The sequence below is a fragment of the Diorhabda carinulata genome, chromosome X, assembly GCF_026250575.1.
Source record: "Diorhabda carinulata isolate Delta chromosome X, icDioCari1.1, whole genome shotgun sequence".
Taxonomy (NCBI): domain Eukaryota; kingdom Metazoa; phylum Arthropoda; class Insecta; order Coleoptera; family Chrysomelidae; genus Diorhabda; species Diorhabda carinulata.
Window position 1 is genome coordinate 55,521,752 of NC_079472.1, and position 22,921 is coordinate 55,544,672.

The window sequence follows — 22,921 nt, forward strand, 5'->3', positions numbered from 1 at the left end:
TAATGCATTCGTAATACATAGGCGTATTACTTCTATATCCATAGGAGTATCACTTCTCTTAGTAGACAGTTGAATGGATATATAGTATGTGAATGTATATTTTCACCTAATTAACCAGATGAAGGTAAAAAGTGCAATTTTTTTCTGGAATGTCATACTGGTAGTAGGGGTATAAAGGTTTTTATTTTGATTTTTAAACAACCTTACAATCGTTAAGAATAATTTTAATATGAATACAGAATATTTTCCAGCTTCCACATTCTCTCTTCTTCTTTAACCATATAAATTGTACCTTTTTCCATATTTCAGAGTTTTCAGGCTTCACTCTATTCACAGGCTTCAAAAATAACTGTTTCACGTCACTCATATTAGCAGGATTATTTTTTTTAAACTTCTCCCTTCATCTGTACCCATACTAGTCTAATCAGGTTTAGTTCGCAATGATTCGGTGGAGATTTGACGGCCGTCATTCCACGATTTTTTGTTAATCTCATCAATTTCATATTATTTCAATTTCTCTTTATGAAGAGAACACAAACAATATAGTTGTTTTCTCACAAAACTTGAATGGAACTTGATAATCTTTGAATATGCCCAATTCTCTAAATCCTTTTCCAACCATTAGGTCGTGAACAATTTTTCTAAAATTCTCGAGACATAACTTGCATTATCCATTACTATCATACAATTCTGATAAAAAAGATTTATTATTTGTTAGAACCATTGTTTAAAGACATCATTTCCTCATGGTAGTCACCCGTACGAGTAGATACAAAAATCAATGAACCACCTTTAACCAAACCGATGAAATTACAAATTACAAATACTGTCTTTGACTAGTAACAGTTTCACCTACCTAAAATTTGATCAATGTTTCATCTAAATAGAAACTATTTCTTCTTTTGTCTCTGATTTCTTTCATAGTTCTTAGGTAATGTCTTCTTCATACTACAATATCCTTCCTTTCTATTGAAATAGACTTTCTGGAATACCTTCTCCAACGAAAAACTATTTTTTTCCCAAGTTTCCTTAGTGTGCTCCGACAGCGTAACCATCACCGTATTTGTTTTCTTTGAAGCACGTTCTTTTGTATCAACTGCATTTTATTCTGGGATATAATGTTGTAACAAGTTTCATCTACATTTAACAAGTAATCCCGGTACCTTATTTACAGATAGCTGTTTCATATGTAATCATTCATGCCAAATATTGGCCATTCGGTTGAAATATTCACTTCACGTACTTTTTCTTTTAAACAATTACTGAATAAGAGCAATGATTTTATTAATGATATATAATAGGTAGTTAATATAAATGACGATTCTAGATGTTCAACATCATCCGATTTCAGATGACTACTTTTGAAAGTAAAAAACAATCACTCACAAAGTATTCCATGTAACGAATAATATTCACATAATTTTTTCTTCGATTTTCTTAATGGGTTTCAACGTAAAAATATTGTTTCATTACCTCTAGAAATTATTTTTGCTTCATAATTACCCAACAATAACGATCATTTTTCTTGTATAAGTATTAGAATTAATGTATCTGTCATATTTATGGAAAACTCTGACATGAAAAATATAGCGGAAACTTATAATTATTTAAAAAAAAATATTGTTAATCTCTGAAATTTCGTCACGACGCTGAGAGTTTCATTAGCTTATTACTTGTGTGAAGAACGAAAACTCGAATCGCGAACATTAGTAATCGTATTATTTATGGGTAAATAGTATACTTTAAATATAAATTAGTTGTCCAGAAGTGAAGTATGTGAATTAATTAGAAGTAAGAAGATAGAAGAAATGCTTAAATTTATTCCGCCCATCTGAATAAATTGAAAATAAAAAGATTACCTAAGATGATAATGATACCAATTTTATCAATTACAATTTACGTTATTCTCTTGACAGCCGCTCCTAATAAGTTAAAATTTACAATTATTAATTCTATCGCTGGAGGAAACAAAAATGAAATTAAATTCTTCCTGAAAAGTTTTCGCTTCTTTTTATTCGTGAAAGTGCGTGTACTAGTGACTGGTATATATAAATACAATAATTACTGTTTTAATTTGGAATCGTACATTATTTTTGTACCCCATTTACCAAAAAAGTTCCCATCCCAGCCTTCCTCAAAAAATATTGGACAATGCTGTAGGTATAGCTACTGAAATTACACTATACTAATCAATTGCCTTGTATCTGGTGGAACAATCTTTTGGGAACAAATATGAAAATGACATTACTTGGCAATGATATTTGTAATTGTTATAAATGTGGGGGATCTGATGGTTGAGTGTACGAGGATATCCCAAAAGTATCTGGCACAACAAAGGAAACACAAAAATTTTGGAGAAAAATATATTTATTTTTCAACGTAATCTCCTCTTAGTTCCATACACTTTTCCCAGCGAATTTCAATAAGTTTGATACCCTTTTCATAATAAGAATCATCAAGTTTCTCAAAATAGCCTACATCACCTGTTCATTGTTGGAAAATATTTGACCACCGAGACATTTTCCAAGTTTGGGAACAGAAAATGATCTGAGGGGGCTAAATCTGGTGAATAATGTACATGAGGTAGCAATTCAAACTTTAATTCATTAATTTTGGCCATTGCAATAACGGATTTGAGAGCTGGTGCATTGTCTTGTTGAAACAACACTTTCTTGTTAGCTAATACGGCCGTTTTTGCTTGATTTCTTCGCTTAAACGTTACAATAAGTTAGCATGAAATTCGCCGTTGATAGTTTTTCCGTTTTCAGGATGGCCAATGAAAATTATCCCAAGCGCATCCCAAAAATTGAATTTGCCTTCTTTGGAGCCGATTTTCCCTTTTCAGTCTATTGTTTCGATTGTTCTTTGGTTGCGGGTATGCAAAGATGGACCCAAGTTTCATCCATAGTTATAAAACGGCTTTATTTCTGTGAAACAATAGCAAACATCTTCACGACGCTGTTTGTATTCCATTGTGAGCAAACGCGGCGCCCATCTTGGACACAGCTTTCTAATGTCCAAATTTCCATGTACCGCACCTTTGAAATGCCTACTATGTTTGCTAGCTCGTGTACTTTTAGTCCACAATCATTAAATAGCGCTCTGTGAATTTTCTTCAACATTTTTGAATTAGTCACTTCGTCACTCGTTAAAACTCTGCTACCCAATATTTTTCTGTTGATAACTGGGTAGCAGTTTCATCCAGAATAGAGTTTAGTTCAGCTTTAATATTGGTTGGGCTAATGCCTTTCAAATAAAAGTATCAGATAACGATGACCAATTTCTTACATGTTTACAAATTAACTAAAAACTTTCAATATTGATGGCTGCCAAAGAATTACCAAACAACGTAGCGTCTTCAAACTTGAAACATATGCTGTATAGATTGTGTACTTTCTAATACAATGGTATTTTTCAAGCAACTACCGTCATCTCTAGTCCAAGTCAGGTACTTCCGGAACCATCCTCGTAGTTTGAACGACATTTAATGTATAGTTCGTTAATTATTAATTGAATAAAGTCCGTCTCAAGTGTTCCGTACGTCAAGTGAACAGTATGTATCCCCGTTCTACGTCTATTTTATGTTTGTATGTAAATCCTACTAAAATATTATTGATGAAAAAGCATTGATGTTAAATTCGATGTTTGTTATGGATGAATTCATTAGTTTATCCATAAAGCTCACGATTCAATCCATTTTATAACATATCAAAGAATGGGATTTGGTCGTATCTGTTTCGATTGAGAACGATAAATAATGTAAAATTGGTTCGATTTGTGAATTCAACGTCAGACTAAATAAGGACCAATCACTTCTATTTTAATATCATGCGATGTGTGGCTATTCAAAATCGGAACTAAGACTCTTAATAATTTTATTTTTAAATCATTCATTTCACAACTAATATCTTCGGTAATATCTACAAGAAGAGTTATTCAAAACCTAATTGGTTCGATAAACAATGGAATATCACAAAAAACACGTAATCCACGAAGTTATAGCTGCTAGAATCACTTCTTTTTTCAAAGTTAATGAATTATTTTTCCTGAATGTATTACTTTGAATGACAGTTAGTATATTTGTTGGAAATTATATATTTATATAAAAAAATTACTAATATATTCTCAGAATATAAATTGCATGACATGAAATATATAATTTTTTCAGGCGACATAATGTTTTATACACACAGAATAGTAAGAGTTTTAATTTCCGAAAGTATCTTCAAATGAATGTTCAGTCAATTGATATACACACAAATGTTATTCCGCAAAATAGGCCACAGAAAGTAATTTACTCACTCTATTGTGAAAGCCTCGTCCCACTCTTTCTGCGTTGACCCATATTTGCCATTCTCCGGTTTTTCCGTTCCAACTTTGGCATGTGTGATACCATCGGTTCAAGCGAAGTGGATAATTAAGTCTATAGAAAGTATGTCCTTCGACAGAAAGGCTGAAATAACTGGATCTTTCCGTGTTTGATATCCATGAATAAATTGCTCTCGGTTGACCGTCAACTAAAAATAAATGATCTCGAATCAATTATGAAAAAACTATTTATCAATTATTTTCAAAAGTATGTAGTACTCATCATGTATAAACATAGGTCTTTAAATAAATCAAGCTTTTTCATTAGTTCACCCCGTATACAAATGTTCGTCCAACATTTCCGTTGACATTTGTTTGAAAACCCTACAACATTCGTATTACTATGCCAAATGGATAATCATTTATTGCATAGTTACTCATATACAGTGTGGTGTTTATTTTGTAGCCATTTATATATAAAAATAGTCCCTTATAACACCCCTATATAGGCAAATATATAAAAAAAGTGATATCCCAAATCGAAATAGTTTTTTTTTAAGAAGCTCTAGCGATTTTACTATTTTGATTTTCATTCTCAATTAATATCAGTCGTTACGCGCTAGTGCTATCGAAAGAGAGGTAATAGGGCGAGTGTAGTGTTGAGGACCACATTTTGTGTTTACATATTATAGTGAAATAACATGTCTTCTTTATTTCGCTATATCAGAATACAGAATAGCTTCAAGAAATTATAGATGACTCGTTCTGTCATATTTACGACAACTTTATGAAAGTAGATGACATAAAGTATGATTCACCTAATCAAGACAAAAAATGAGCTCTACAAATGTCATAGAACTCTTGAACATACATTTTGGAGGATGAGTTCATATTATCTTTTTCCATTGTATTAATTATTCCACAATAACAGTACGTTACCTTTTATTGTAGGTTCATACCGAGGTGCAGTACCCATAATTTGTAGAAAACTCATTGATCATCACATAGACTGTTATTTTGCATTGTGTATCCACTCAAAGATGAAGATTCGAGAAAACATTTCATTCTAATCAACGATTGACATCCGTTCTAATACCACATAGAGAACAAAATCCAGTACCTTCTACGTCTGAGTTGGAAAATCAATTACTCTTCCGAAGCAGCCATCAATCACAGAGTTTATTTGTATAGTAACATCACTTTATTAACTCTGAATATATAAATGACTCAATAAGAGACTCAAACTCATTAAAAAGTAATATGAAATTGATAGCATCAAAGATAACGTCATCAAGAATTTTCTTGTTTCTTCCGAAAGGAAGATGAATGCTGTTTTTGTCATGATGTAAAAGGATTATTTGACAAAATTGGTATTCCTTGTCATACAAGTGGATGGTCCCTTTTCAGTTTCAGTTTCAAAAAAGTCACTAGTACATCCCGTACATCTCAAAGCAAATACTGACAGTATTAAAATGCTATTTATTGCAATTATCTGCCTTTATCTGTTCTAACAAATTTTCAAAAATAAATTGTAAAAACATACTTTTATTAGAAGTCAACAGATGCGATTGTTAAATGAGTCACACTCTGAATAAAGAGATTTTCTATCATATTAAGTTCTACTTGCGAAATGGATTGTGCATTTGGCATAGAATAATTTTCTCTTTGGGGGATATCTTGCCTTTCGTTGATTATCTGACCTTATTATGCGAAGTTTCAAGATTTTCAATTGTAAATCCAATATAGGAATAGTAAGTCCTCTTCCAAAATTTTCAATACATAAAATCACCGCAGCACACATTATTTGTTTTATTTTTAAAAAATCTATTCTAATTACAAGTCAGCAGTGCGATTGTTAATGATGTCACACTCTGTATCAAGAGATCATCTACCATTTTAAGTTCTGCTTGGGAAGTGGATGGTGCATTTGGCATAGAATAGTTTTCTTTTTGGGGGATATCTTGCCTTTCATTGATTACCTGAACTTATTATGCAAAAGTTTCAAGAATAGTTAGCCCTCTTCCGAAATTTTCACTACATGAAATCACCGTAGCAGACCGCAACAGAAATAGGTATTATTAGTGAGTGTTTGGTCGATATATTCCAAGATGGAAGCACAAACATCCATGATGAATCTCGTTTGTGAAATATATATCAGACATCAAATATATCGAAAAATTTTCTTAGTTCAATTCCCATAGAATTTATCATCGTCATCTTCACCAATGGTGATAACTTTTGCAGTATTTTATCTTGTTCTAATTCTTTTATATTTGCCTTTTTTTAGAGTCTCAAATGCTTATTTGAAGTCAATGAATAGCATTTGCATTCTAATGTTGTACCCATAGTATTTTTTATCAACTTATTCATGGTATATATAGCATCCACTGTTTAATTTTCTTCTTCTATTTCCCTATTTCTGTTCCCCTATATTTTTTAGTCCCCATTGTCACGTTGCTGCTCAGAATTCTACTGTACACTCCAATAGACAACAGAATTATTTCGACAGCTTTTAGTGACGCATAAGTGTTGTTTGATTATTTACTGAACGTAAACCGTTTTAATAAAACAATATTTATAATCGCACATATCATTTGACGTTCATGATAATTTGGTTAGGGGACAGTCATTTTGACAGATGTAGCTTCAACAACATGGACGCTATCAACTATCAAAGCTCGCAAGCTCCCTTAAGAAAATCCTTTCTAGGTCAGTTTTGTACGTGAAAATAGGCTGTTATCGTTAGATACGGAAAATAAACAGCTAGTGGAAGTTCTGTTATCAAAATAACAGTTTTCAGCATTTGGGTAATTCTGGTTCTCCAACTTTGACTAAGGAGAGCCCGTCTATTTTTCCTATCGAAGAAGCTCACGGTTTTGGTATGCTCAAGGAATTAATAAAAATCCTTCCTACAGTCCAGGCTTGGCTACTTATGAACATTATCTTTTCATTGCGTGGACTACAGTATTTTGTTATTGATAAGGAATATATATTAGTTGCGATGGACGGATCAAATGATTCGACCGATGAACCTCTTTCAACATTTCAAGTAATGAACGTACTCAAGTCATTTAATGATCTAACCTTATCAAAAATTGAAAAATTTCTCTACAATCATGTGATCTTTGGACCCAATTCACATCACGGTTATACGAGTATTACTATTTAAGATATAAGGGAACAATTGGAAAAGGCCTCAGAAACATTGGAGTACCAAATGAGAAGACCCAGACACATTACCCAAGGAAAACCTGATACAATTTATAAATCCAGAAATAGAGTTCCAGCAGAAATACTCGAGATTAGAGAAAAACATTTTAAGCAGCTGCAGGTTTCAATTTCAGTATCAGGAATTTAATTACCAGAGAATACAATCAGGATAAATTCGGGTATAAGGAGAGAAATTAAGAGAAAGATTCAATAATCGAATGGGGAGGAGGAGCAATGAGAAGATCAAGGAATGTGAGAAAAAAGAATTGGGAAGACATAGTGAAATACACAAAAGCATTTAAAAAAAAGTGGATAGGAAACACTGATAAAAATAACAGAATTGAAGCCAGTTGCTGCTAGAGCAACACAAATAAGATAAGAACACTAAGTTGATTGGGATGCGATATAATAGAAAAAAGTAGGTCACATAGCAAGAATGGGATTAAGAGGAAAAGACAATGGACTCAACAATCGATAAGACTGTTACTACAACTCTCATGAGAATATATAATCATCAATATATAAGTCAACTGAGGCTCATATTAAGAGGAGTAATTGGGAAAATCAGTAGAAGCACACACGGTCACACGATGAATTATATTTTTTAATTATAAAAAAAATTAATAAATAATCAATTTCATTGGCGAGATGTAGTGAGATTTAATAATTTACCCAATTCAATTAATTTTTTTGATTGTGAAACATTTTGAAAGCAATCTACTATAATATAAATTACATAGGCCGATTTAATAATTATCATAAGCAAAGTACGATTTACATTTCTTATTAATTAATATAACAATGCAATAATATAATTTTGATGGAGTTCTAGATGGAAAACAACTACTCACTTTGAAATAAAATTACTTATAAAGGGTATCCAAGCAAAAAGAAACCTTTCTAATTATCAACCAGCAGAACCGGAATTGATTATTCACTAACATCTGGGTTTATTGAGTAATAATGTATTCCTTATGATGATAAAGCATAAACGTTTACGATACATTCATTTACGATAGATACAGTCACGTCAATGAATACATGAAACAGGCATTTTTCAATTTTCAAAAGGACTCAGAAACAGTTTCACTTCCTATTAAAATGATGACGAAATATTTATACTATTTCCAGTGGGAAAGGGTTTATATTTTTCAAAGTTTTTCTCTTTACCGTCTGACTATCAATTTTTGTTGCCATCTAAAATTATTTCCAACCACAGATGCCAAAAGTGGATATACAAATATACGGTTTTTTGAATGAAAATCCTCATATGTGGACACATTTTTGAACCCTAGATGGAAAATTAGGTCAACTTTAAGTGAGGTTTCATGTTCCTAGGTTTTGCCATTCTTGACATATTTCGTTTTTTACAGAAATGTTGACGCAGAAGTTTATTGCCGAATAATCAATTTAATTTAGACCAGTGAAGTACACAACAGTGTTTTAGAAAAATATGAACCATCAATTTTGATATTTGTTGTTTCAAATATTGACTATCAACTTTTAGTTTCCTATCATAGTGTAAAAGGGTCTGTACCAATATTTAACTTTTCTCAAAATTTTATTATAAATAATTTTTCTCGTTAGTGATATTTCATCAGGTCACTTTTGGAACGGTAGTGGAAAGATTCCATTCTATAGGTTACATGAAGCAAACAAAGACGATTCCAGTGGGTTGTAGTGAGTTTGCTTGTATGCATCAATGAATATTCTTAGTACTCATCGTGCAGAAAATATTCTGAATTTCTCTTTGGCAATAAGTATATTATGTATAATGCTGGTCATCAAATAGCCAAAAAATTATCTTCATAAAAAGAAATAAGAGACACTTCACTACAAATTGAATTGCGAACAATTCGTCAAGGTCCGTATTATTCAAATGTCTGAATCAGTGAATCATTTAAAAGTATAGATAAATAACAACAAAAAATTAATCCCTTGGAATACCTATATGAAACCGGTTACTAAATCGAATAACTAACCTAACCCTGAAAAAATAATGAACGTAAATAGGATGAAATTTTTTTTGTGAAATCATCCGGTGGGAACTTTTAGTAGTTTTTTCGTTTCACAGTCAGTGGTTTATTTATACTTAGATAAAAGTAGGAGATATGGAGATTCGGTGAATGTTCTACTAGCATAGAGAGAGGCCAAACAGTTGAAAAAAGACCTCAAAATCTATCAAATGATGCCCAAAAATTGATTTCAACGAGTTTGTAGTCGAGGAATGTCCAGAAAACTTGCTATCAAGGAATCCATTTTTTAACAAATACTTCTTAGACAACACCCATGTAACAATGACACAAAGAAAGAATTTTTTTAGATGAAACAAGGTTTGAAAGTTACGATACTCCAAATGATAGCTGGATGTGTAAAACAAAAGCACCCCATTTAAGAGGTAAACGCAATTGCGTATACAGTGAAGGGACTCTTTTCGAGTTTTGGTTCAATGAAAAACTGGTAGTGGCCCTACAAACAAACAGTGTAATAGATAACACATCGTATAATTCAAGACAAATTTGGAAAATTCCAACCAAATATTCTTCGAAACATACATCTACTTGAACAAGATTTATATTTAGAAGACCATTATACAAAGAAGCAGCTTATAGAGGATTTAGAAACAAAAATAATTGTCAAAGACAAGATTCTGTACAATTCCTAATGATGGGTTCCTTATCTACGTTTTGTAAGCCGATTTTGTGTTACAAAGTAAGAACATCTGTGGTAACATTTTCTCTATTTGATGTTCGGCGTTTTATGGGAGAAAACTATCTTCAACCATTTATCCAAAAGTCGATATGGCAACACGAGGTTATGGATGGTTCACCTATATGTTCGTTTGTACACTACAATCTAATAACTTCTCTGCAGAATCCCTAAAGTATGAAATCTGAATGAATCTTCATTAGGCTTAACTCATTTTAAACGCAAGAATTATATCTAGCACGTTGCTCGAAACAATCAATTTTGATATTGAGGTGTGATTCTCTTCAACGTCAAATGAATGAAATTAGATAAGGTTAAATGGATGGATAGATTCAATATCTTAGTTATTAATGTAAGAATGAAATAATAAGATTGATAACGAGACAAAAGTTAAAAATAATGAATATAAAGAAGAGGTATTTCAAGTGATGGTTAAACATGTTACAACTCTTGCTATTTCTATCTTCACTTCCAGACAACTTGGAGGATATTTTTTATACTGTGAAAATCATTCTTTATACTATGACTTGGTTAAATTTCTGTAGTATATTTTTATTGTGTGAGAAGATTCTCTCACTATTTATCTTGGTATTCGATCAAAACCTTTTGCTAGATCTATATATGCTTGGTACACATTTATGTTCTCAGTTTTCTTTATCACTTATTCTGGTTTAAAATTGTGATCATGTATAAAAAACACTCTTCGACAATTGATTCAAACGCATGCAAATCTGTGTTGATCTCAATGAAGATTATTTGGAGAAAAAATAAAACCGTATCCATTTATAAATATTTGTTTCTGTTTTACCATCTGAAAACTTAAGTAGCAGCCCTCCTAAACTAAAATTTATTAGAATTGTACAAGCTTCTGAATTGAAATTGGAAACAAGCTCTTCTCAATTCATTAACATTAAAGTTCCGCTTAAATAACCGGAAATATGTAAGTATCATAATAAATACCAGCATTTTAATTATTTAACCATAAATTTCAAAGCTAAACAACGGATTGAATGGTAGTTCCATGTACACGTTGATATTATTATTGGTAATAAAATTTGGTGTGCATGTTCCGTTAGAACTTTCTCAAATCTATTTCCGTAATAACGAGCCGAATGAATAATCATATCCTTTTTATTATTCAATTAATTTTCATGCGGAAAATAATAGTTCGACTCACCTGCATACGAGAAAAGTGGATGGTCATTACTGTGATTATAAAATTTAGACCAGAAACATAATGTGAACTGTTTCATATCTGGTATAACCGTTTTATACTGGATATATTGGAAGTAAAGGTCCTGCGTAAATCCAACTTTATATATTTGGCACTGGTCGCTTCCTGGTACGACGCCATGCTGATAACTGAAAAATCGTTACTTTATTTCAACACACTGAAATTGCTTTAGACCAGCAAAATTCGACATATGAGTATGTTATAAATATTTTTAAATCAAATCTAACCTTTTTAATCAGGATGCTTCTAAATTCATGCGACAAAATTTAAAAAGTTGAATAATCATGAGTCTTTTCTATTAGAAAATTTTGTGAGCCATCCTCTTCGAATATATTAACTCTCAAGTTGGTTAGTAAAATTTTAGAATAAATATAAATTTCGTAAGCTAGTTAGAATTGTACAAAACCAATCAAATACTTGGACGAACAAGATAAAAAAGAAAGATCAATTAGCAATCAAATTGATGTGTTAAAAACAATACAGGGACTGAATTTCAAATCTATTATTTATCAACTTTATACAGGCATATGTTTTAATACGACGGTCATTTTTTGTCAACCTCCAATAGCTCCGTGCAGACGCTATGCGGGCAAAAGAAAGCGGGCATGCGCTGTAGGTGACTGCTAAGCTCTCGCACTACACACTCCACCGTTATTGACATTCAGGCGTCAGTCGGCGTTGTACGACATCTACGTGAACATGTCCTTCATTATTGATTCTTCTGCCAAGTGTGAATTGCGAAATGTGATTCGTTTTCTACAGGCTGAAGGCCATAGAGCTGCAGAAATCCATCAGAAAATGAGTCTTGTGTATGGAAAGCTTCATAAGTGATGGTGTTGTGGGTGAATGGTGTCGAAAATTCAAATATGGCCGTAATGATGTGCATGATGAAGAGGGCCAAAGACTGTCTTTTCAGATGACTTGGTTCAACGAGTTGACAGAATGGTTGAAGAAAACCGCAGATTCACCATTACAGGTTTGTCCACGGAATTTCAAGAAGTTTCAAGGTCTGTTTCATCCTTCGCCTATCGAAGGATGAAAAAAAAACTTCCCTCGTAACAAGTGGACATCTGTACCAAGCTCTAGCAAAAGTTAATTGAATTTAATTCGGCGTTCAATTAAAACTACAGAAAAAATGTTCAATGTTCACTACAAACTGCATTCAAATTTGATAACAGCCCGCGCAATGTATGCAATTACTGTTTATTGTAGAATATTTTCTTCTTAGTCAAAGGAATTCAATTGAAAAAAGTTATGAAAAGAAAATTAAACCTAATCATATGTTATATATTGAGTATTAAATGTAAATGGTTCACTGTCAAGCCTCATAAGTATGTATTTGTGCAAAAAATCTTCATTTTCAAGTAGAAAAAAAATGATTTGAGATGTTTACCCCAAAATTCAAATCAAAATTGTGCCTAACGATTGCATATTCACTAGCACAAAAACAAACAAACAACTAAGAAAGGTGTGTAGAAAAGTATGTGTAAAATATGCACTATGCAGTCTGAAAATCTGAAAACTATCAATCTAATTAAGTGACGTATTTCTCGAAAACGAGTACCTTCAATCTTGCATATCTTTATTTATAAGTATAATTCTACTGTACGTATGTATGTGACTAAACTCCTTCTAAACCACTCTACTGATTTGAATAATTTTTTTGTTTGCGTGGCGCCCTGAAAGATTTAGATTCACAAATCAGCTCGACAGATGGTGCTGCAATTGGTATCTAGATTATTTCTCTAGATTTAAGGAATTTTTGTATGTATGCAATCATGTGGGGGCCTGTAAAATTTATATTTTGACGGACAATGAAAATTTGAGAAATCAGGCTGCAATCACGCGTGCTAATGAAAGTCAAGAGCAAGGCAACGAACGCCTTCGAGCTAATTCATTGAGATAAAGACTGGCGATACACATGAACAAAAGCGTTGGCAAGTGTATCGGGTATTGACACGTGCATAATTTCTTCCCCTTGCGTTTAAATATGTATTTAAATGTATTCAAATATAAAGGTTTCTTTTGTGGGTTTGGAAAAGTTGTATTTTCACCATTGAATTCGTCACCAGAACTATTGAAAACACTGTTAATTGAAGGCACATCTCAATTTTAATTGTTTTTGCGTGAAATTCGTAAATTCAATTCGTGCTTTTAAATGACATCATTTGGAGAAACCAAAATCGTTCAGAATGAGGATGGTCGCAATTTTTAATCAAAATTTAACATTTAGGGCCAAGTAAATCATCAAATTGGTTCTTTGATGCCGATATTCTTGATACCGATTCAAAATTTCTGCAATCTATCTTATCTTTCAGTTAATGTTAGAAAATATTCATTTATCGGTATACATAACTAAGGTAACTAATTTCACGAGGAAAACGGCTACAAATGAGATGCGGTTTATTATCATATTGTGAAGAAAAATCTAAAATGTGTTGTTAGTTACAAAGATGCTATCCCTATTCACTGATTGATCAGATTCATTTACTAATGTACAAACTTACCCTTTCTCATATATATCTGAAGGTGATTGATAGATATCTTGTTGATAAGACTGCCAGCTATCGTGGATTCCGGTAACGCATGTTATAATTACAGAAAATACTACAAATTTGTACATGTTTGGATCAAGTGCTCTCGTTTTTTTTTTAAATCGTGGATGGTGTATTTGGTTATGTATCACAAACAGTTAGCATATGTCATCTGAAAAAAATAAGCAAAAACGGATGAATATGGAAATTAAATCATTAAAGATATTTCTTATAGTCATATACATGACCGCTGAAATTGACACCTGATCGGTTAATGGACATATTATTGAAAAAGGTGGTATTCAAATTGGTAAAAGTAATGATATAGCAATCTTAGTCTCCAGCCATTTACTTGACCAGGTAAGCATCAGATGGAAATTTGAACTTTCTAGTTCTAGAAAAAAAAATGGTTGCCTAGCATCGGTCTTTTAGAAATTTTGTTAGCCCACATTTAAGACGGGTAACCCGAGTATACACTGCATAGGAAACTGTGTAAGAACGTTATGTCTTAATTTAAATTTTATATTTTCACAATAATTTTTTTCAATTATCACGTACATCATGCTCTAACAAAGTTTAAGCTTGTTAATAAACACGATTGAAATATTGGTGAGCAGCCCCGCTTGTTGGTGGGAGACTTGTTAACTTCACAGGTTTATTGAGCGTTGTTAACTTGGCGTATTGCTTTATTGCTTTATGTTTCGATTCTTCAATTGCTGTCTCAATGATAAGAATATCCGCATCATCTCTGACCTGTTTTGTATTGATATTTACAGCTGGTAATTTTTCAATAAGCTTAGTGATTAACTTTATTTTATCATTGCGGTTTGAAAGGAATTTTTCTTGGCTAATTGGTACAACCATGGCTTCGTCGTTTGTTTTTGAAAGTGCAGTAGTTTTTCTCTGCTGCTCTATTGCTGTAATCTGATTATCCATCAAATACAACAGTAATCTTCGATTTATAATGAGTTTTCACTACTTAACGTATTTGTCTAATATAATTGGAAAAGTATCTTCCTTATTCCATCGACTCGATGTAAGAGACATCCACAATCAATAATAAATGTCACATTATTCTCATCGAGAAGAAAATCGATAGGGAAGATATTGTTATACATTGATGATTTTGTGGTTTTCCTCATCATACCACCTTTGTAAAATAGTGCGATTGGATAAGGACTCAACTTATATTGAAGATACTCTTCAAGATTGCTATGAAATTGCTTGCTGACTGTTATTCTTTGGAATAATAATAGTGGATCAACCAAATTTACATTTTGACTTTTCAATTTTCGTGAAATTGTAAACCAGTAATTTTAGTCATCCTAATCCGATTTCTTTGCAACAGTTGATATGCTCACTAACCTAACCATCCCAGAAGCCGATGATATGTGTTGTATTTGGAAGAGGATCATGAAGATTAAACCATTCAACTCTCATCTTTACATCTTTATTATCTCTTTTAATTCTTGAATCTACGTGTATCTACGTGTTGTTCTGTCGAGTCTAAGGAAATATTATAGGAATTTTCCACTTGCACAAAATACTTTTCGACCACGAGATAATCTTCCTTCTGTTTTCACCGACTTCATGAGACTTTGTTCTATAACCATATCAGTCGATGTACCAGAATTAAATTGATCGGGACTACCAGTTGATTTCAAATGGGATTCTAACTGCGCGCGCTCTGCCCTCTATCTCAGAAACGATTCAACGTTTGAAAAAATTTTTGAAACAAAAATTGTGAAGAATTCAATGCTCTACAATATTGATAATAAGTATAATAAATACAAATAGCGTATAACCCATGGGAAACGAGTTATTTGTCAAAAATGTGCATAAAATCGTTTTTTTTTTCACTTTTGACCCCCGATTTTTGAAGTTGCTCACATCGAATTATATGTGAGTTTTGGCAGGAGTTTTAGGATGTCAAATAACAAGTTTAAACGACTTTATAACTGAGTATCCCGGTTTTCCTGTGTGAACTACCTTAAATAACTGGACTAATTTGAATATTACATTTCCAATAATATATATTCTTTAACCAATCAGGTAGAATTTTCAGCGTTCAGAACTTCGCCTATTATATTATGTTTTCCCTTTTCACGATTGGTTGGTAGCGATAAGTAACAATGTCTTTCACCAATATGTTTTCCTGTTCTTCATATTGAAACTTACTAAATAACGATTAATTTAGCTAAATATGAGATTTGAACATTGAAGTACTCTAGTTGATTGAACATTAATATTCTCTTCTACGCTTACAATCTTTACGCCAACCCTTATGATATTAAAATCACAACTTTTATATCACATTTAATATTCTGTTAGTTTGCCTCCGTGTTTTGTTTTGTTGTAACAAGTGAATATTTATCACTTAAATTTACCCTGACATTTGATAATCACGCGAAAATTACCAAAACACGATGCTTAATTGCATTATTTACCGCTGTTGCCACACAAATATTTGAGGCAAATCGATTTTTTTCTATTAGCGTACGGATAACGTCCGGTTTGAATCAGTATGTATACTTTTCAATGATTCATTATTCAGTTCCCGTTCGTGTTACTCCCTTACAATTAAGAATGCGGCATCGACAACAAAACCTGTTGATTAACTAGAAATTTCAAAGTTAACATTGCTGGTTTTTTCTTTTATTTATTTTATTTCTTGTATTTGGTATTATAGACACTTTTTGAGACAATGACATCATGAATTTAATGCATTTCGCAATAATTTTGGATATAAAGTTGGAATTTGAACGATGTATTTATTAAGTCAAACGTTATAACTATAACCAGTTTAAAATAAATAAAAATAGTATTCACGGAAGAGTTTTAGGAATATTTTTTTATGGATAGTGAATTGTAAATTGAGAAATAAGAAAATGTGATATACAAGATATGTTCTTGAGTATGTATCGTCTTGAAAAACTGGGTTTGCATCGATTTATCGTGTAGCATATGTTTTGGAATACACAGACGCCATACAAGTACGACATTTTACGAAGACTGCTACTTAAGTTTTAAGGAATGGCAACACTGATGTGAATATGTCAAATCTGACATTGCCTCATAACGTTTAACACTTTGAATGATAGACGTACTCAAATCGTGTTGTCATGGGAGTGCTACTCGCATTGTTTAGAAATACTTGATATTAGTAAAAAATAAACATTTTCGTGCGACGATTTTCTAAGACTCTCGATGTGGATTAAACCAACAGCAGTATGTCGAGCCACTGAATTACGCTATTTTTCCGAAATCACTCGTGGTCTTACTTCGTTACAGGATGAATTTCATGATGGTCGTTCAAAATCAAGTGTTGTGCCAGGAAACAACGGTGCTATGCATAACTGATATTGCAAAATCATCGCGGTCCTTCACATAACGTTTTTAAGGTCGTTCATGGATCTACTAAACTAAACAACAATCGACATTATGGATCTAGCAAGACGAACCAAATCCAACAAAATTTGTTCGCGCATGAATCACTTTGAAGCAAATGGTGGCCTGTTTTTTTGGAATAACTGGACATGTTGCTACCGCTCCATTGGAGCAACGAAAATGGACAATTCTGACTGATACACCACCGTTTGCTTGGCGAACGGCTTGAAAAAATCAGAAAAACAAATCGCAGAACACGAACCATTCTCCGCCACGACAATGCGAGCTCTAAGACTCTTGAAAGCTGAAACAAAAACGTTTTTGAATATCGAATTGTTCCGCTGTACAGTCTTTGTTTGGCCGCCAATGACTTCTTCTTATTGCCGCAGATTCCAAATAAATTGCGAGGTGAACATATTTCTAGAACTGAAAAATGCGTCGACAATTGCTTCAAACGCAGTTAATGCAGTTTAATTTTTCCTATGTATTCCTCATACTTAAACTCAATAGTGACCTTTCACTATTTGCTATTTGCAATTATTCTATACATACAAAAATTATGAAGGTAGATATTAAATAAATAAATTGATATTTTCAGCTTTCCATATTTCTTCTAGCCCTTCGAAATAATTTCCCATAATCTCTATACAAGCATGAATATAGTCCTCGAATGATTTACTCCCGTTTGTGTATTTTCTCCAAGAAGAAAAGTTTTATAATTGTCTAAGTTACCACTACAAATATTCAAAATTGAATGTTCTTAATTGAGTAGTTACGACAATTCCGAATACACCCAAAAAAAGTGTGTGGTTGCATGAGAGGATTTTCTGAATCGATTCGTAACTAATCTCTTGCTATTTTTTAAATATTTCATATGCTTAGTAACATACAGTAAAACATTTAATTCGTTTTATTATGTTGTTGACGCTTTTGTTTTTTCTCTAGTCTCTAGCTTGTCCCGCTCTGAATTGACGAAATGTCATTTCGAACAGCTTCCACAAGAAATATAAAAAAATTCTTAATAATTTTTTTTTATTCTATTCAAACTTCACGTGTTGCTTCTAAGTGAGTGTAGATAGTAAATTAAAGAAAAAAGAAACAAGAAAAAAAATATTAATAAAATTACACTTTTCCAAAACAATTTTAAATGTCTTAACAACTATTAAATTGGGAAATGGAATACTTAGGATAAATTAAACTACATTGTTTATGTTTATGATGATATAACACCTTATGAAAATGAATCCTTTCCTTTCAATACGTCAGTTTAATAAATTCAATTCAATAAAATTCAACTTAAATGTCCAATTTACATGAAAATTATCAACCCGTTTCGTTAAAAATGCCTGCCAAAACATCTAACTGAAGTACATCGAATGAATCAATACCTAAATGTTGTTTGTATAAGCATTTTTTAATTACATGGAATACATCGAGAATGTTTTTATTCAGTAAAACCATATCCAATTATAAATATTTGTTTCTATTTGTCTATGTCAAAACTTAAGTAGCAACCCTCGTATATTGATACGTGCCGTTCTTTTTAACGGTTTGAAATGCCCCGTCTTCGAAGTACGATTTGTTATCCATTTTCTTTCTGCTAAAAGCATAGAAGCGATGGATATTTATAGTGAAATCTAAGCAGTATACAGGGAAAACTTCACAAACATGGAATGGTATGAAAAACCTTAGGATATTCTAAGGTGGCTGCACTAATGTGCACAATGAAGAACGCAACAGCCACCCTTCTGTCAATTCTGGCAATTTGGTGAAAAATTAAAATGAAGAAAAAATTGTGATGAAATATTTAAGCTGAAAAAACAATGTGGCACTGCTTTCCCTATCCTTTTTGCGGTATGACAAAAAGGTGAAAAGTGATGATACATGGGCCACCTACTTTACAACAAAATAAAAAATCATATATTCGGTGTTTTGAGGATTCGTCATCAAGAGGAATAACAGACGTACTAGAGAACATAAAGAAAGCTCCAACGTGCAAATCAAAACAAAAAAGATAATTAAAGACATCATTTAGATCTGATTAGATGGTTGGGATCAAGTTAATAATCATCTATAGGGTACATATCTAGCATCCAGTGACTATCTCGTATTCCTTTATTCACATAAATATCCACGACGACAATTTCAAAATGGCTGTGTTGGAGTGGTTGCTAATTAGACGATATCACAAGTGACTTTATATTTGTAAAAAGATCTTTCATATGAAAATCTTTGTTCGTTTTCTCATTTATTTCAAATCTTGCGTGCCTCTAACTATAACACAATTCAGTTCTGCTCTCTCTCATTTATCACTGAGACACTTGAAAATATCTCTCTGATAACATTAGTTCCAGATTATGAGCATAATTATAATATCTCGCGAATTTTAATTGGATGTATGAAAACCTTTCACTTCCGATTGACTAATTGTCGTTCAATACCAAGCACTGAATAATTACCTAAGTAATCCTTATCCGTTCCACAGAAACTGAGAAGACATTGTTTTTACACAATATTATTTGACCTTTTCAAAATAATGTGAAGTGGATGCCTTTGACGTGACCCAATTTCATCAGAACGTTAATAATAAAAATGTTATTAAATTTGAACAAACAAATAACATATTAGAGTTAAAAAATAGAAACTATTAATACGACAAAAACATTATTATTCTCGTGATTATACGAGGTGTAATGAAAAATACGGTGATTTGATTATCGTTCATTACAGTGTTTTGTTTTAACGTAACATTAAGCTTTATTTCAAATTAAAAAGTTCCAAAAAAGTTCACTCAATGTTACAACCTATCTATAGTGATAAATAAATAATTTAGAAACTGTTTACAACTGGTATGAGTGATTTAGAAATTGACATGAGTGAGTTGCTGAAACACCGATAGGTGTCATTAGTCCATTGGGAGCTATATGACAATATGACAGCCCTTCGTAGAATTATTTAAAGTCTTCTTCTGGTAGGAAAAAACCTTAGTTAACATCTATCTTCTTCATTATTTGGATACGATGCGTCACGAGTAAATTGATCCCCGAGTTTTTGACTCAAAAAAGTTTATCCATATCCCTTACTCGCCATATTCAGAAGCATACAACTTCAAGAAATTAATTGAATGAAATTTGATGTGGGTACACGATACTTAGTACTATTTTTTTTATCAATTTCGTAATCCCTGTCATTGAGGTTCAAAATTATCGATTATTCTGTAGAGTTTGTTTATATACATTTGATAATAATTTTTTTCAAATGTTATACGGTTTGGTGATATTATAATCTAGGGAAAATATAGATAAGAAGTTGAATGACTGTGATTGTTGTGGAATTGTGGCATTCAAGCTCCAGGAAGTATTTTCAATATATATTCTAAGCTTTCGAATACATCATCAACTGAAAATATAGTCAAAATACGATGCAAAAATATAAAATATATACATTCAATTGAAGTATAACAATATTGGAAAATTACTTACAAGAATTAATACTTTGATACAATATACATATTTTTATATTGTACAATGACCAGTCCCCATTGATGAATACATAAATAATCAAATGCTAGTAATATATATTAAGAAGAGTAAACTTTGGTATTTGGTTGCCGCAGTACCACGCTCATAAACTAGATGGTAAAGACTTCGTTATAATTCACACACAGATGAAGAAGCTTCAATGATGGCGTTTTTCTGCTTTACAACTCTGTATACAGACTGTTCCAGGACTTGATGCAAAAAATTCGGGAGTGTGTAGATAACGTGAAAATAATGCGGTGGCATGAGAAAATTTCTTTTATACGACCCCTCGTTTCTAAGTTAAGTTGCGAAATCAGAACTTTTATTTCAGTACATTTTCTAAATCATACATTCGAGGATTATGAATTTTTGATGGTGGATTATGTATGTTTAAGTACTGTATTAAACGGAATGAATAATTCTACACTACTATCTGGAAACCAGGGGTGGCTCATGACCAATGGTTAGCAATCCGTAACTTTCACAGGGACAACCGGTGCAATCTAAAGAGAGCAAAAATAAATTTTTCAATTGATTTTTCAACAAAAGAGATACTTTTTGTTTTACTCAATAAAATTTATGGCTTAGGAGATATGTTGATTTTTATATCGTTGTACATGCCCAGCAAACCGTTCGCCTTAAAGGGACATTCTGAAGAATACTATCATAAATTGTGATTATTCATTGAAAATAACAAGAGGTATTGAGCAACTTCAAAGGCCTATATGAGGAATTTTTTTGTATCGCAATATTATTTTCACGTCACCTACTCACTCCCGAATGTTTTGCTTGGACATTTACTACAATAATATATAATAGAAAAAGAATCTCTTTATCAAGTCAATAATAACGATGGTCAAAGTGGAAATGTAGTGTTTACTAAGCTACTTCTCTAGATATAATCAGTTGTCGCATCGAAAAGGAAGTTCGCCAAAGCTGCGTTCTTTCTCCACAACTATTTAATCTATATTCTCAGTTTGTATTCAGACGACGAAGTATTAAGACGCATTGGTCGCAAAAGCAAGCTGTTGACAATTATATAAGAAAAACATCTTATATAAGATACAACTCACGCAATGACAAATACCTAGTGCTACAGAGCATAATGCAGGGCAGAGTAGAGAGAAAGAAAGACATCGGCATGAAGAAGAAATCCTGGCTCCCTAACATAAGAGAATGGACAAATCTCAGCGTCGGATAATTGTTGCGAGGGACAGAGAGGCATTCAAAAACGTGGTCGTCAACCTTCAATAAGAAGAGGGCATGGGAAGTAGAATCTATAGTGACAACTGTTTCGAAGACAAAGTGAAATAGTTTCATAAAAATGGCATAGAAACTTGGGAAAGCGTTAGACTGACCGAAGGAAACTAATAAGATGGATTGAACAAAATGATTAAATAACTTGTTTTATATTTATTACATCGATTATATGACTTAACATATTTTATTTCGGACGTTTACACACCAAAATTTCTATTCGTTCACGAAATTGTAGCATTAAGTTCATCCTTATTCTATACTCCTTATAGCATGTTCATTTTTAGTAATATTAAGTTGGGTTTGTTCGAGAAAATGACCTAAATCAATGAAAGATGAAGTTCTGCTCTCATATTCTAGCTGGGTTATTCACTATTCTAATCTATTTTTCTCCAGTTTAGAGATAAAATAAGAACATCGTGCTCCACTGAATTTTAATAACTCTATTGTCTGCATTTCTGCTTCGTAATTTTTGAATACAGTTATTATAAAACTGATAAAACAGTTATTATTCGAGAACATCAAATAAATATTGATTTAAAAGGAGATAATTTCGAGAATCATTAATATTTATGTTCCCTTTCTTTTTGTGTTGTGATCATCAGTTGAACAGATAAAATTGAATTAAGATTCATCAAGATATTCTGGTGTATTCGGAAAAGTAGAATGCGTATATATTACTAGCCTAAGTTTTCGTATTCACACATGCTTGCATACTATTTTGTCATTCTTAAAATAATAAATTGGAATTTCTGCAACCG

The 22,921-nt window shown here is 32.1% G+C and overlaps 2 protein-coding genes across 32 annotated transcripts in view; one reads left to right on the top strand and one right to left on the bottom strand.

Moving 5' to 3' along the window:
- Window positions 1-22,921, top strand: part of LOC130902297 (coiled-coil domain-containing protein CG32809) — a 373,790-nt gene that overhangs the window by 157,025 nt on the left and 193,844 nt on the right. The window lies entirely within an intron of this gene.
- LOC130902300 (uncharacterized) overlaps window positions 1-22,921 on the bottom strand; it is a 48,505-nt gene that overhangs the window by 14,982 nt on the left and 10,602 nt on the right. For all 3 annotated transcript variants that reach the window (XM_057814324.1, XM_057814325.1, XM_057814326.1), the window contains exons 2-4: window positions 13,969-14,167; window positions 11,405-11,589; window positions 4,303-4,517 (exon numbers count right to left, since the gene is read on the bottom strand). In XM_057814324.1, the coding sequence (XP_057670307.1) occupies window positions 4,303-4,517; window positions 11,405-11,589; window positions 13,969-14,084 (516 nt within the window). In that variant the 5' untranslated portion in view covers window positions 14,085-14,167. The remainder of the gene's footprint in view (window positions 1-4,302; window positions 4,518-11,404; window positions 11,590-13,968; window positions 14,168-22,921) is intronic.